The 15,983-nt window shown below is 38.9% G+C and overlaps 2 protein-coding genes across 4 annotated transcripts in view; both read right to left on the bottom strand.

The window, feature by feature from the left end:
* Nucleotides 1-774: 774 nt before the first annotated feature.
* On the bottom strand, nt 775-7,411 carry yy1b (YY1 transcription factor b). Of its 2 annotated transcripts, none has more exons than XM_038726811.1 (5): nt 6,715-7,411; nt 5,214-5,376; nt 3,786-3,846; nt 3,154-3,312; nt 775-1,875 (listed from the first exon to the last, which is right to left on the bottom strand). In XM_038726811.1, exons 1-5 carry the CDS (start codon nt 7,259-7,261, stop codon nt 1,693-1,695), a joined length of 1,113 nt encoding a protein of 370 aa, XP_038582739.1. In that variant the 5' UTR covers nt 7,262-7,411; the 3' UTR covers nt 775-1,692. The 2 variants fall into 2 exon arrangements, with proteins under 2 accessions (XP_038582739.1, XP_038582740.1); XM_038726812.1 differs by having other exon boundaries at nt 5,214-5,364; nt 6,715-7,409.
* Nucleotides 7,412-9,026: 1,615 nt separating this feature from the next.
* evlb (Enah/Vasp-like b) overlaps nt 9,027-15,983 on the bottom strand; it is a 33,559-nt gene continuing 26,602 nt past the window's right edge. The window contains exons 5-13 of one of the 2 annotated variants that reach the window (XM_038727854.1): nt 14,038-14,108; nt 13,688-13,935; nt 13,453-13,550; nt 13,205-13,244; nt 12,802-12,853; nt 11,546-11,603; nt 11,398-11,458; nt 11,073-11,130; nt 9,027-10,024 (exon numbers count right to left, since the gene is read on the bottom strand). In XM_038727854.1, the coding sequence (XP_038583782.1) occupies nt 9,987-10,024; nt 11,073-11,130; nt 11,398-11,458; nt 11,546-11,603; nt 12,802-12,853; nt 13,205-13,244; nt 13,453-13,550; nt 13,688-13,935; nt 14,038-14,108 (724 nt within the window). In that variant the 3' untranslated portion in view covers nt 9,027-9,986. The remainder of the gene's footprint in view (nt 10,025-11,072; nt 11,131-11,397; nt 11,459-11,545; nt 11,604-12,801; nt 12,854-13,204; nt 13,245-13,452; nt 13,551-13,687; nt 13,936-14,037; nt 14,109-15,983) is intronic. The other variant, XM_038727855.1, reaches the window with a different exon arrangement.

The following is a 15,983-nucleotide window of genomic DNA, read 5'->3' as shown; positions in this document are numbered from 1 at the left end:
TTCATTCACTTTCCACAGCATACCATTGTTTCTATTTTCAATTTTTTTGAATACTTAAACTTTCCAATATGTTTTGTGTGCTCATTAATGGATTACTGTATCCATGGACACAGGCCAGGGGCCATAGCCTCTGTATGATATAACTATAAATATTTCATGTTGGAGAGTCCAAAAGGCCTTCTGAAAAACAAAGGGCAACAAAGACGCATCATTACATCCACTGGTGGAAGAAGTAAAAGTGGAGAAAAACTGATTTAACAAGGTTGTAATTTAGTAAAACAAGAATCTCTTAATTGTACTTAAGTAAATGTACTTGGTTACTCCAAATGACACAAACAATAAGGGAAGCTGTGAAAAGGACAGCATCGTTCATTAAAAAGTTAGTTTGGCAGCTTACAGCATTTGCCTGTTTTGCAGGCAGGTTTTGAATGTGTGAAAGCTGATCTTCATACATAGTATAAAACGTTATGAAAAGCTTCCTCAGCACATTCAACACACTACGGTATGCTTTGGAAGATTCTTGTTAGTAATAACATTAGGGCTTAGTGAAAAACACATGTAAATTTCCGAAAGCCCAAGGCAATGTCCGACCATCAGTCCAAAACCAAAAGCTACTGAATTTGCGATAACATCCTCGCATTTGTGAAGCTGGAACTAGAGGATGTTTGCTTGATAAATGACTGATTATCAAAAGGTTTGCCAATTTACTATCATTGTATAGACTGCAAATCAGAGGGAATAACAAACACTGGTCAATCAAAGAGATACACTTAATAAAAGCTTTTATATATTTTGATAGGGTCGGAATGACCCATTTTATTGTGGGCAGTTGAGATACATGGGTGTAAATATCAACAAAGGAAGTTAATGGTTGACATCTGTACATTACATTCTAACAAATAAAGTGATGGTCTCGCAGTCAATTCGATGTACGCTTCAGATACTCAAGACACGCTGTGAGTAAGTTTATATTACTCATTCAACCGTGTAAAGACAGCGCATAGAAAATATAAAGCAACTCATGACTAAAAGTTTAATTGGTTAACACTTTAAATCACACCTCTATCTATGTCTACGTAATTTCAGTACAGCCATACAATACAAGTATACAAGGTTATTTGTGGTTAGAGAAAAATACAACCAAAGAGGGTATGGAAATGCAAACATACAGCTGTTTTTAAACTTCTCATACATGTGAAACAGGTTACACAAGGCTGAGGCCTTTTGTATCATAGGTACGATCTCATAATGCAGGTCAGGTGGGGGGAAACATCACAATTTTACTAAACATAGCCTGAGTCAAGTGTACAATATGCACACTTGAGGAAAATAAAAGCTATGTGAGAAAATAAAAATACTAATAGATTGCCGCTTCTCTCCTCACTCTGGTAAAAATAAGTCTCTGATGTTTGTCCATGAGCTCCGTCTTCTGGTAGCGGAGAAACAAAGGGACCGTGTTGGCCTGGGCTCTGGGGAATAGTCACTGTGTTCCTCATCCAATATGACAGCAGAAGAAAAGGGGACGCAGGAAAGCTAGCTGAATTTCAGTGTTTTTTAAGTCTTTTAATCTGTCAGATTTTTTCATATAAATCAGTAAGTCTCAAGCTTTTCATTCCGTCTTCAAAAGAGGTTTCACGTGTGCCACTAGTTTGCTCTTTTTTCATGTGTGGCTTGACGCTGGTGGATGGGTTCTCATTGGTTATTTTTGGCTTTGGCGTGTGTGAGAATGTGAGACTTTAGGTTGGTTGACTGCGCGAACTTCTTATTGCAGCCGTCGAAAGGGCAGACGTAGGGTCGGTCTCCAGTGTGAATCCGCACGTGCGTGCGCAGGTTGAAGTCCAGAGAAAACCTTTTCCCGCAGCCTTCAAAGGTACACTAAAAGAAAAGACAAGTGCAGGGGAGTCAGTCTTCACGTCGTCCATACACTGTGTGACTTCCAACTGCAGTTAATTAAGTGACTATTCATCCACAGCTCAGCAGGCCTGTCAAGCTTTGAATTTTTCCACACGTTTAAGCGTTGCGCTTCTCTGCATTTTACAAGTTCAGAGGTTTTTTTAACCTTACCAAAACCAAAAACACAGGCGCTTAAATGTAAGTAATGGACTAAATACCATATGTATTTGTTCTAATATTAACCACAAAAGTTAGCATGCCCGGCTATTTAGTAATAAAGCATTTCTTCCCAGGCAAAGGAGCATCATATCATAAACTAACTACTATACATTAGTTTGGCGTTTACATGTTTTGTAAAAATCCTAATTCACAAGTAACACGTGTAGTGTATCCCACTGTGTGGAAGCTGGGTCATTGATTCTATCAGGATTTAAGCTAACGTTAGCTGCTCTGTCTTGCTCTTTATTGGATTTCAGGAAGTAAACACCAAACCCAGCTTACAGTTAATGTTACCCAAAATGTTACATTTGCCAAACACATTGGTTAGTGTACATCCTAAAAGCTTTTCCTCTTGTAACGTTAAAAGTGAAACAAACTGTCTGATGATACAAACAATAAAACAGCAGAAGACGGAATCAAAATGTTTCCTCATCCTACTATTACTAGGACTAACTAGCTCTACACTACAATACAAAAACAATATGTCTCTTTTTCCATCAGTTTGTCAGGACGCTTACTTTCGCCTGAAGCTTGCTGCTTTAGTCGTAATCTTTTAGGACGATACTGTAGCCAACGTTAGCTGAATAAGAGGCCTAGCTAGCTACAGCTGCTCGGCAGTGACAATGACAAGTAATATTCGCTGTCATTCTTGCAAACTGCATATGCGCAAGAACTGAAAGCTTAACTTGGCAATAGTAATAAAAGGGGACAGGGCTTGAAAAGGATTACATGTCAAAATACCAGCCAAAACATATCATTGTGATTGAAATGTGTCAATTCAAATAATGACAGAGGAGGTTTTGGAGCATAGTCTCAAAGATCATGCAAAGACTCAAAATGTTACAAGCCACTGTGATGGGGCACCTTGGATGATTTATCCACAGAAGATTTACTGGCATTTCATACTTTTTGAATGCCATGAGCGAGCACTTATTATCCCATTCTCCTTAGCTGGAATTCGGCTTAAAACTGTGATGGGTTTATGTGCTTAAAATATAAAAATAGTGCAGGTGTATTTGTGAAGTTAGTCTAGATGCCAACCTGGAAGGGTTTCTCCCCCGTGTGAACAAGTTGGTGACGTTTGAGTTTGGAGCTCTCGACAAACGCCTTGCCGCACTCGGCGCAGACGTGAACGCGGGGTCCGTGGGTGTGGAGATGCTTCCTCATGGCTGAGTTATCCCTGAACATCTTTGTGCAGCCCTGGGAACCAGAGAAAGTGCAGCACAGAGTTGACAAACAAATAATGTAAGGTACTTTGCAGCAGGCTTGTAAACTCTGTGGTGCACCAAAAAGGGTTGTGTTTCCTTGTACACAAATATAATGGCAAGTGTCTTATACATTTACTATTACTTATACAATAGTTTCCTTTATCCGTTTATATCCTGAAAAGAAGTGGAGCTTCCTCTATTCTACCCTGCAGTGGTAAGTATTGTCAACAGCTTCACACTTTATTGGAAGACATATAAATAAAAGCCTATACATTATCAACAGGTAGAGTTCAGATAAGGCTTAAAGTACATGACAATCAATACACAATTTCTTCACTTTTAAATAGCCTTTACAGTCATTTTCAAGTACACAGAAAGCAATAATTAAGACTATCAAACCCATCAGGAGCTACAAACTTTGTTTTAGCTAAGTGGCAGCAAGGTTTCATGGGTTGTTAGACTCACTTTATGAGGGCAAGCTATCGTCCGGGGAGCATCGTCTTCTTTGACTTTCCTGGGCTTCATCCTGTTTAGAAAAGAAAGAACATGGTTTGGGGTTTTTAACAAACAGTCCAGATTTAATGCCATTTTTTAAAAGTTAATCAATCATTTGTACTCCTGGCTGGACAAAACAAATGATTCAAATGGGTCAACTTGGGTTTCGTTGATGTTGAATGAAAAAAACTGTTAGTTATTTAACTGCCTCAAAAGGTTTACTGACTTTCTTGCAGACTTTCCTCTTATTTTATCACCTTCGGGTGTCCCCTGAGTTTTGACCTTGACCAAGGGGCCAAAACAGACTCCCCTAAAACACCCTGACACTTTTGGGCAGCAGCACCACAGGTGCTATTCTGTAATCAATTAATAATCATTTTATATCAAAACACAATCTAATAAGGGTCTGCAGAATACTTCCTTTTGGTCTACTTTTAGCACATGGCCATAACAATGGTGTAGGCTACGTTCCCCAATACATAGTATACAAATAAAATTGCTCAAACCTTGTGCATAACCATAAATCAATATGCAGACACACAAACATGCCTACATACCTACCGTAAGTGACTGTATTTCATATTATATCAACTTTATCTTTGATTTCCCTTTTATATGATTTTTTCCCCCTTATTTTTCTTATTTATTTTTTACAATTATTTAGATTTTTTTCTTTATATTTTAGGACCGGGCAATAAAACATAACGATAATTATCGCGACATCCTTTTCCTCAACATTATAACAAATGTTCAATAAATGTTTGATTTAATTCATTTGAATCACATACGAATTAGCACTTTTTTAAGCAGTTTTTTATTAAGGTATTTATTTCGTTGAGGAAAAGGGCCTGAAAAAAGATTTAACTTAGTTTAACTCACCCAATTTTGTTGAAAAAAGATTTTATCATAATTGTTTTGAATGTTCTACCTCAGGTTTGTTAAGTGATCCACTGTTTGGCGTCAAGTGTTTGTTCTGATCATAAAGAATAGATTAAAACCACAATTAACCATCTGGTTTATTCAACTTTCACTCAGGAGCAAAATTTAGCCTTTAAACTTGAAAGAAATAATGATTTGACATTTATTGTGATAATTATCGATATCCAATGATGTGAATTGTTTTATCGTGATAACATTTTTGGCAAAAAAATGAAAATTTGGGTATTTTAAATTTTTTCATTGCGCATTTAACTGCATGTACTGAAAGTGATAAATAAGAATTCTGAATCTTGTATTTTGATAGAGAAAACAAAACAAAGAAAAATGCCAGTATATTCAAAAGGACATTAAAATCTGTTGTAAAAAAACTAAACTGATCATGCATGCCCTAGCAACATAGTATCTAATTGTGCAGAGTTATTAAAGAGTTATTTCATACTACATTTCACACACACTCACCTGGCAAACTCGGCCAGCTGTTTGGGGTCTGAGAGGTCGATCCCCGGGATGCCACCAGGGGGCAGCTTCTTCCCTGTCATGTACTCTGAGTAATCTGGAGGAGAGTTCTCCCCGACGATTTGCTCCTCCACCACCGACTCATGGTCAATGTCTTTATTGTCATCTAGAAACACATTACAGAGACTGAACCGATAACATATTGGTTTTTCCCTAGCTACCAGTCTGGGGGAAGGCAAAAACATCTGCCTTGGTGGTTTTAATAAGAGTCACATCACTGTTACTAAAATTACCTATTTCCATATAATTAAATAGTTTCTACAGCTTATAAATTTGTGGGTTCTTACTTAAATTGTACTGTAAATACGTTTAAAAAAGAACTGCTAAATGGGATGCTAATTATGCTAAGTATATCTTATTCTTCTAATGACACATTGCCAAGTGACATGACAAAACCAAACATCACAAACATGCAGAGTAAAAAATAAGGAAAAATGTAAGCTGGGGCAACAAATATAATAAATAAAAACAACTACAATTTTACCAAAATTAATGTTTTTTTTACTTAATTTTGACTCAAAAATACACTATTTAAAGTACGGGAAAGAGATAAAAGGTGTACACATAAACCTAAAGCGTGATATTCTTAAGTTATACAAATGGATTTTCTCTATAATCAATTGCTTCCTTTTGATACAGACGTGCATGTGTAAAAATAAGAAGTAGAACTATTGATAACTTCCAACTAACCAGCAGAGTGCACTATAAATAGCTGTTGTGTCCACATAAACAAAATGAACAGGTTGAGTCTCAGAGATTTTCATCTGGCTGTCAATTTAAATAAGCATCCTCAGAAAATACCCTCTTGTTTGCCTTTATGAGACCCTTTCCATTAATGCTGGATTACCACTTGGTCAGTATTACACTGCACCCAGTCCCACCACACTGCACGGTGACAGAGGCAGCTAGCCTGACGCAGACGCAAACCTGTCTGGTGAACTACCAACAGCAACCACAGCTAACGGCTAAACGGTTTACTGGCTAAATAGTTCCTGACTCAAATTCCCACGCACATTAAGCTTTTACACACTTTAAATAATCCTCCGGTGCTACACCAGCTACAGTTGAGCACCGCGGTCGCCACTGTTTTGCGGCCTGCAGACATCCCAAACCCAGCTGTCTATCTCCCCCAAGCACCGCCGCCATCTCTGCCTGGCCGTGACTATCGCCATTTTTTCGGGGCCGCCGCCATACTTACTAGTCTAGGGGAATATGGCGGCGCCCAGCAACACCTAAAACATGGCCTCCCTTCAAAACAAAAACATTTCGCTATGGTACAGTAGGGGTTTGCATCGAAAACTTGCGTTATTTGTCGCTACACACGGCAGTGCGACGGACCACTCCAGGAACTAGTCTGGTGCAGCAGGACAACGCCCTGGCAATGAGGCCTCATGCAACGGCTAACAACGGAGCTGACAGACACGGCTGGGCTAACGTTACTTACCCGATGCCCACATTGTAACAGAAAATTCCCCCTCCAGTGTCTTTATTTGCACCTGCTTCTGCTCCCATTTTCTTCCGCCAGCCTCCGAGCCGCTTAAATAGCTCTTTTTGCCCGCTTTCTTGCCACCAGTGCCGCCTCCCCGTTTCACCCGACCCACTGAGCTCTTCCCAGCCACAGTCACCAAAGTCTGTTCGATGTACTCGTCCTCCACCCCTGGAGCCGGTACCGGGATGAGGATTTGATCCTCGAACCCGCTGCCGCCGTCCGTGTGCAGGTCCGAGTCATCCCCACCTACCACCTCCTCCCGGGTCTGGACTAGTATCACCTCCTGGTGGTGGTGGATCGAGTTGGGGTCGTCCGTGACCAGCGGCTGGAGCGCGATCATGGGCTGCCCGTCGTCGTCGTCGTCGTCGTCATCCCCGCCGACCACCGTGGTCTCGATAGTCTCCACCGGTATCGTTTCCACCTCTATCTCGTGGAGCTCCACGATCTCGGCCGGCATCTCCGAGCCGTCTGTCTCAATGTACAGCGTATCTCCGGATGCCATGTTGAATTCCGCCAGCTTGCCTCTCTCATTCACGCCGTGTTGTGCTCCTTTTTGGACCTCACAAACACACTCACACACCCCCAGCTCTGCTCCTGCCTCGCTCTGTTCTCCCTCTTCGATAACAACTCTCTTCGCTCTGTCCCACGCCACCTCTCGTCGCCACTATGCTCTCATGACGAAACATCGCGAGACTTCATTGAACCCAGCGATTATAGTGTTGTTGCTGATAGCGGCAGGGGGGGTTCCCAAACTTTGTTGACATGAGGTTTACTCGTATTTGTCATATAAACTTAATTTTTGGATCAATATTATCCAACGGGCAGATTACATTAATTCCTGCATCCTTTGCACTCTGCTCACTGCACTATTTGTCTATATGTTTATACTGTTTTTGTTCATGGTGTGTATATTTGTGTTGTCTACACTGAAGTCTGTGTCTGATTTAATTTTATATTTATTATTGTGATATTGTATTTTTGTATGAGTAAGCACATCGTGAGCAATGTACAATCCTGAGTCAAATTCCTCGTATGTGTACACATACCTGGCAATAAAGCTGATTCTGACTCTGATTAGAATAGTTTGACTCAATGTTATATTTAACAAATTAGAGCTGCTGTTATTATTGAACTTCACTTGCTGTATGGATTGTTTTCAATTAATCAAATACTTTGTCTATAAAATATCCAAAATAACAAATGTCTGTCACAACTGACTAGATACCTAAATCCTGTAATAAAAACATAGACTGAATAAAAAGCTAAATAATGATGATCAAACCTGAGTCTAAGTTCTGTACTGGCTGTAGACATAGATGTGTGTCTAATTGCCACTGTTCTCTATGAGCTCAAGCTTCACAGCAGGTACACCTGTGTCCACACCTCAGTCAGTGATGTCACAGCAGGTGCTTTGCCAAGTAGAGCTAAACACCGACTGTGATATCACTGTTTGTGGTGCTTCATGGAAAGCAGCGCATCAGCTATTCTTGCATTTGATGCCATCCTTACACTTTGAAATTATATAAATATTTATGAACAGCAACCCTGTAAATCACATGTTCTTCTTCAGAAAGTAATTTCTGGGGTTTATGGAGGAGTTCATGTTTACTGACAATGTAGCCTGCAGCATTTTCTTCGAAACCTGCCAAAGATTGTATGTGCATGGAAAGCTGTGTAAAGTATAAACGCATTTAATTTTCAGTAAAGACAAATGAGAACTCATTTTCCTCTTCCTACCTTTTGCATCCAGTGGACAGCAGCAACATAGTATTTAGGTAGCTAACATGCTGAGCTGAAAAAGCATGTAGTTTTAGTTAATTGATAAGTTATCACAAGAGGCAGCAGCCTCAGACAGGGAACACAATACACATCTATGGCTGAATCTATGAATTGGTGTTATAATTAATAATTACAGATCATTATAACAAACAAATATCACAGTATCCTGTAAATAAATAAACTAATACATTAAAACTCTACTTCATTCATTGATTATTTGAGTTTATCCTTTGAATCTATTTAGGAAATATTTTTGCAGGACATTTTAACAGCATCCTACATAGTGTGCAACACTTGAAAAAGACAATAAGGTTGCACAGAAGATGTTTCACACTTCTCTGTGCTGCCGCAGTAATTTATGGCATCTGTTTAATAAGCACAAGTGTTTGTGTTGCAAAAACAAATTAAAGTGAAAAGAAAGATTACAGTCACAGACACCAGACAGGAATAAAAAAGCACCCAAACACAAAAGGAACGAGACGGCCTCATTTATCCAAGACATTGTTCACAGTTTTATTTGAATTCATTTTAAACTTAGTGCGTTTCTTTTTTTTTTGTTGTCAAACCAGGAAGCACTTTGTCAGAAAAGGAGAGAATAAAATGAACAATACTTCACCATATCCTTGCAGCCAATAAACATTTTATTAACAACATGATCACAAATACTCTGGTGTATTATTTAATTTTTTTTGTTTATAAGATTGCAATATCCAAAGTTTATTCCACCCTCGGTATCGTTTTTTTCTGCCATGGTTTCCACACACAGCTGTGTTGGCGAAAAGGATAAAAAACTTTTAAAAAATGTTCCAGGTTAGATGATGAGGAAACATTTTTTTTTTGGATGTGCTTGCAACTGTATCTAAAACAAAAACAAATGAAAACAACCAATATAAAATACAAAAGGCTGACATAAAATGATGTGCAATAATAATGATCAACATTATCATTACTATCATAATCTCATTATCATTTCCTCATTATTACCATTGTACTCACTACACTACTACTACTCATATTATTAACAATACATTGACAATCATAAAAATGATAGTAATAATAATGAAAATGATAGTAATAATAAAAAAGTTTAAAACAAACTTGTGAAAAAAGCAAAACAAACAAAATCCTATGAATTTTATCCATTTTCCTTTAGGCCGAGGACAGAGTGGCGAACAGGGCTAACAAACAGAAAATGTTAAGAAATCCGAGTAATCAGTGCGAGAGTGTGCCCCATTCTCTCCAAGCGAACAAACCAAATGTTACACAGACATGTCTGAGGTGTTATAGCAAAATTGCTGCGTTGCTTCAACACCACAGCTGAACAGGATGAGTAGATGTCACAGTTTGGGCCTCCATTCCTGACTTCTCCTCCTCCTCAGGGCCACAGCAGTTGCTGCAGGGGCAATGGTTCAAAGAGGTGTTTCATGTCGGGGAGTGACTCTGAAAGATTATGTCGTGCTCACTCGACTGAGTTCATGTCTAATGGCTGTAGGCAAAGGAGAGAAAACACAGGAAGAAAGTTAGGCTGATTATACAGGTTAGATTGATAATATATCCTCATAACATAATACCCTGTCTCTATTGTCCATAGTGAGGACCTGAAGTGACAAGTTAAAGGGGCACAAGGCAGGAAGGGTCTAGTGAAAGACACTATCCAATTGCATTATGGACTTAATATATCTCAGCCTCTGCTGCTTCAATTGAAACATTTATTTTTTTAAATCTGTCTCTTGTCCCCCAGTGTCTCTCAAATTTATGGAGTTTAATGCAAATTACCCTCCTAATGGATTGACAATGTAATCCACATTCCTATGAGTTGTTTTTGTATATTGTTTGCATATTTTAACTATTGACAGACAATATGATTACCCAGAGTATTGAAATTTCTCTCAAGTCAATACACAATCTTTCAAAATATGGTACATTTCTTTATCAAGTAAATTGACAGTTGCAATTTATGACTGATATCTTGATTTTTGTAGTATTTAGTCAATTATTATTTTGCATTTATCATTAAAAAACATTTTAAAATCACAATATTGTATAATATATGTCTACTACATGTGTTAAAAATAATATTGTTGTAATATTTATTCAATTATTGAGATTACTTTGCAAAGTATTATCATTTAATTACATGTCTAATAAAATGTTACTGTCTCTTTAATGTAATATTTGCGAGTTAATGTTATAAATGATATATTTTCAGCTGATCCACAGAATCATTTTATTATATTTGGAGAATCAGTTTGGCTCCATTATCCATCCATGTGTTCGCAGTGTGATAGAAATGACTCCCTGGGTTGACAATGTGATTAACACAATTCTACTTTTCTGTCTTTCTGTTTTGTTTCCATGTTCAGGTTCCTGAGGCTCTAGTGCGGCCTAGTGGTCACAACTCTACATAACAACCTAACTCCCATCATCCCACTGGTTCGATTTCCAATGAAATATTTATCAAAATAAATTAGGCGAGAGACAGTATTCCTACATGTGGATTGATTATCCCTCTTTAGTGAGAAAATTAAACATACCATCAATGATTTCATCCTTCACTTTGTGCAATTCACGAAACACCTCTTCCAAGATTTCCTAACGAAGCACAAACAAACAGATAACATAAGTGTTCATAATACCTCACACATTTCTTTATTTATTGTAGAAGCAAACACGCCCCCCCGCCCCCAACCAAAATAACTTTTGGAAAACAAATGAGGTTTGGATACCATAGTGATCACATGCTAAAAGAGAAGGGAGATTAAAAAAACAAAACAAGTCACATCCAATTTTTGGCTAGTGATTAGTGTTCTGACTTTGAGTAGTGTGCAGTTATTACGGAGTAAGATGTGTTTTCTTTACCTGTTTCATTCTGTCAAGGTCTAACGAGTCTGTGTCACTGCCACCTCCAACAGGTCGTACCCTGCATAATACAAAAAACACTCTCTATTAGATTCACTGTCGTTGTTCTGCTTCATACCCAATGAGCTGTGTTGCCTTCATCTCTCACCTTGAAGCCATTGACCTGTCTGCAGAGTTAGCTCGGTCCCACGGCTTCTTTGCACCATCTAGACGACAGAGTAACCAGCAGGGATTTACTGACATTTCAACATATTAGATTCTCAGACAGCCAGATATGTTCTAGATGCAAAAATAGATACGCAGATAGAGGTAGTACAGTCAATATAGTGTTATATGTTTCCACATATACATAGCAGTTGGTAGCAATTTTGACCATAAATGTAAAAAAAAGGGTTGGGTAAAAAGCAGATCCTCAGATCAGTCTCCTTTTCAGGAGTTGATTTTTAAATTGTTTTACTTACTTTCCCACCTGACTTGTCCACTTTACCTTTAACATTTACATTATAGCTGCACAGTGGCGGAAATACACAGATCCCATACTGACAAGTAAAACTAGCAATACTGCATTGTTTACAAGTTTTAGAATCTGATGCAAGCAAAAGTACAAAAGTTCACTGGAAACATTTACTCAAAGAATCAAAAGAAAAAGCACACATTATGCATGGAAATGTTCGTTGTGAGTTTTATATTTTTGCATATTACACTATTAGTTTGATGTTTCAGATGCGTGAATGCGTTAAGCAGCTTAGTAGTATTTGTCGTTGTAGCTGGTCAAGGTGGAGCACATTTTAAGTATTTTACATACCTTTAAGAATTTTGTTCTCTAAAAATGCTGTGTATTTTGTAAGCTTATCTTATATTTTCTATGCAAAATCCTAATCTATAAAGTTACTAGCAACTATAGTTGTCTTATAAATGTACAGAAGTACAATGTCTACCTGAAATGTAGTACAAGTACAAGTATAGAGTTGTAGAAAATGGACTCAAATAGTACTTGAGTAATGTACTTTCCACCACTGTATCAGTTAACACTACAGTCTTTTGAAATTGGTATTGATCAGTGATTCTCAGTATCTTTTCTGTTTTTACTGTAAATTATTTTCATGAGAACAGATTTAAAGGAAATTATATAATAAGGCATCATAACCCCTGACAAACCCCCAAGACACATACACACTGTACACAGACATACAGAGATACAGATTGTGTCAAGTGAATGATCTTTTAAATAGATGAAAACATATAAAGTCCCTTTCTTCCACCGTCTGTCCAGTGTGTCTGCTATATACTTATTCATTTATATGTTTAACTTCTCTGAGACTGTATGAGATTTCCAAAGCATAGAAAACACTCAAAACATTTTGTGAGGTTGTAACTTAGTTTACTGTGCTCACTTATCCCCACCTGTGGCATTCTGTCCACTGCGGGTGCTGGGTGACGGAGAATTTGGGTCATCCTAAAGGAAGACACAAGGATTAAAAAGCATCACTACCCCCACTATCATCACCATCATCACATCATCATAGACATTGTAGTTTGAGGTGTGATATTTTGCCACCTGCACAACTACAGCAGTGATTCTGTTGTTTGTAATGTTGTCCTCATTGTAGTAATCATTGTGACTGTATGCTTTCATCATTATGCAAATAATGAAAATCACAATACATCAAAATAACAGTTATTATTGTCAGACTCACTGAATCACCACCTCATGATCCCTCCCTCAATCATCAACCTAATAATCATTGTTAAAGAGTAAACAAAAGCCTCATGAATTGCAAAGCATCACTGTTTTTCATTAACTCACATTTTGGCTGTCCTCGGGCTTCTCTGAAGCTGCTTTCCTTCTGGGGGAAAGAAGAAGCCTCAAGTAAGAACATATTATCCAAATCCATGAAGGTCAAGGGTTTTAAGTGAAATAATAATTTTTACTAATCAATCCTGAATTGCACATTGATTAAAGGCTTTAGTGACCAATTATGTCTAATGTGTCGGCAAGATATCGATTCAAAAATGCAAAATGGTTTTGTGGTTTTCTCAATTGATAGCTCTGACCTTCGCGCCAACAGAGCGTTCATCTCCTCCATCAGTCCTCCACTTCCTCCACTTGTTCGGTTGGCATCGTTTTTGGAGCTTGAAGAGCTGTCCTCAGGCTGAGGAGAGGAGAGGAGTGAAGTCCAAAGTTACGTGTTACTCTCTGATATGTACAAATAAAGTTGAAGCAAACTTCAAGTATGTCAGTCAGGTTTGGTGGAGATAATCCAGCCACAAAGACATATTGGTGCCTCACTCTTTGAACGCGGCGCAGTTTGGCTCCAGCAATCATAGCGGCAAGACCCGTCTGGGCGGGGGGCTCGTCCCCGTGACTCCCTCCACCAATGGGAAGTGGAGGCGGGAGAGGAGGCTGGGGTGCACCTGCTGAAGGTGGCGGAGGTCCTGGCGGTGGTGGAGGGGGAGGAGGACCCCCCATGTTCATTGGGGGAGGTACTACAGGGGGGGCCACTGAGAGCACAGCAGGGTGGCCTTGGAAAGGAGAACCTAGAGAGAGAGAGGGACATGTGAAGAGTCAATTTGTCTCTATATGTACCTGCACTTACTGAATATAAACTTCAGGTGACATGTGCTCTTTAAGGTGAGTACCTGAGTTGGATGACCGTCGCTCCCGCTCCATGTGTGCCTGCATCTGCTGCTGCTGCTGCTCCATTATCTGCCTAAAGGGACAGAAAGGAAACATTGCTGTTCAGTTAATATCACAAATGTCACGTCTTATCTGTGAATCTGTCATTTTACTATCCTACAGGAACAGTGCAGCCAACCATCTCACAGCAGCAGCCAAAGAAATGTCCTCCTGCCTTAAAGCTGCAATGGGAAACTTCAAACATCAGCAGGTCCAAAGACAAGTGACAAGTAACCTTAAAAAGGCTTCAAACCCAGTAATTACTGCAGGATACATTATGCACAAGCTGTGACCATATAGCACTAAAATTTGCAAATTTGAAAAATGTCAATAAGACTTCTTCTGAGGTCTTCATCAGTGTCTGGGCTCTCAAATTCTTTCTGCTTTAAATTAGATAGATTAGATACATGAATTTAATCCCATTATCATTACGTTCTCAAACTGTTTTTGAACGTAAATTGTTTAAAGCAGTACTAACTGATTTTTCTGGACACGCAACAATGACAACAATTATCAACTTAAAGAAACGTAAAGTTGATTTGGCTAACGTGTTAGCAAACAGTTTCCTATTCACACATCGAGCAGACATGCAGCAACACAGTCATTCTTGTGTCCACCTGTCGAATGTGAGACCATAGTCACTCTCCTTTGACTGTAGCTCTGGTTTGGACTCCAACATGAGGGAAATATCTGGCTCTTTGGCTGCTAAATGCTAAGCTATGTTCCCCAGCTAGTTGCTAACGTCGTCTGTCTGTTGTTTGTTGCTGGGCAGGTAGCATACAGTAGGTTAATGAGAGTTTTGTGGTGAGGTGGCTGAAAAACATTAGCCTATTGGAAACAATGCTCATGAGAGTGGTGAGGTGGAAACAAATTAATAAAGTTGTGGCTTGTAAAACAAAAATATTGAGCTGAGAGAAGTTAAAACTCTATATAACTGAGGGAAATTGCAGTCGGGAGATGTATGTTCATCACTACTAGCAACATCTTTCTATTACATGTGGTAATTTGACCCTTTGTTCATAAAAAAAAATATTCGTTAGTGCAGCTTTAAATTACTAATGCTTTTTTTTATTTAGCTTGAAGTGAAAATTACAGTATTGTATGTACCCTAGAAAGTTATTGTAGCTTATTGCCCAAAACGGATTTGATGCTGAGAAAAAAAAACACACTAATGGCACTGATGCTAAGGAAGGCCTTCTAAGCAAAAACATAATACATTTGTCTCATATTTTTTCCTCCAGCTGTAAAACAAAGTTGAATGAAATGAAATGATGTGAAATGAGAAAAATGTGTAATTCCTGAAGTTGCTACTAAACGTGCTGCTTTTTAAGAGCAACTTTAGTTTCTATGACCATTATTTTCTGCAAAATTGCATCTCAGTTGTGGCAGATGAAATTTTCTCTGTGCTGTCACCATGCTGAATGTAGCTTTCATTTGTGTAGTCATCTACTTGTCTACACATTTCAAAAAACTTTTTGGCATCGCTGCACAGTTTCCCCATGTACCATTACAGCATGAAGTAAACGTCTTTCTCCTCGTCAGTCCAAACCCATATCACTCATACCTTCATCTCCGTCTATCTCCACTCTCCACCTAACAACAGCCCCCCTCCCAGCTCTCATCAACCTCCCCTCGTCTTTCCTCACATCTGTGTCTTTGATTTGAGAAGCATATGTATGTCACGACTCAGGAGAGACAGAAAGAAGACAGCTCATGGAGAGGAAGTGGAATTTTCCAGCTGTGTGTTGGAGAGGAGAAGTGCTGAGCCAGCAACCTCCCCGATGTGACAGCAGCGCACACAGCAGGAGCGGCTGAGCAATACTGCTCTGGTACCACTGGAGAGAGCTCAGTCAAATTAATTTGCGTCCATTGACATACACACACACACACACATACACCCGAAACCCGT

Source organism: Micropterus salmoides, unplaced genomic scaffold, assembly GCF_014851395.1.
Source record: "Micropterus salmoides isolate LMB-PRFRI ecotype aquatic unplaced genomic scaffold, ASM1485139v1 Ms_hic_scaffold_18, whole genome shotgun sequence".
NCBI lineage: Eukaryota > Metazoa > Chordata > Actinopteri > Centrarchiformes > Centrarchidae > Micropterus > Micropterus salmoides.
This window is presented reverse-complemented; position numbering and strand designations above follow the sequence as displayed.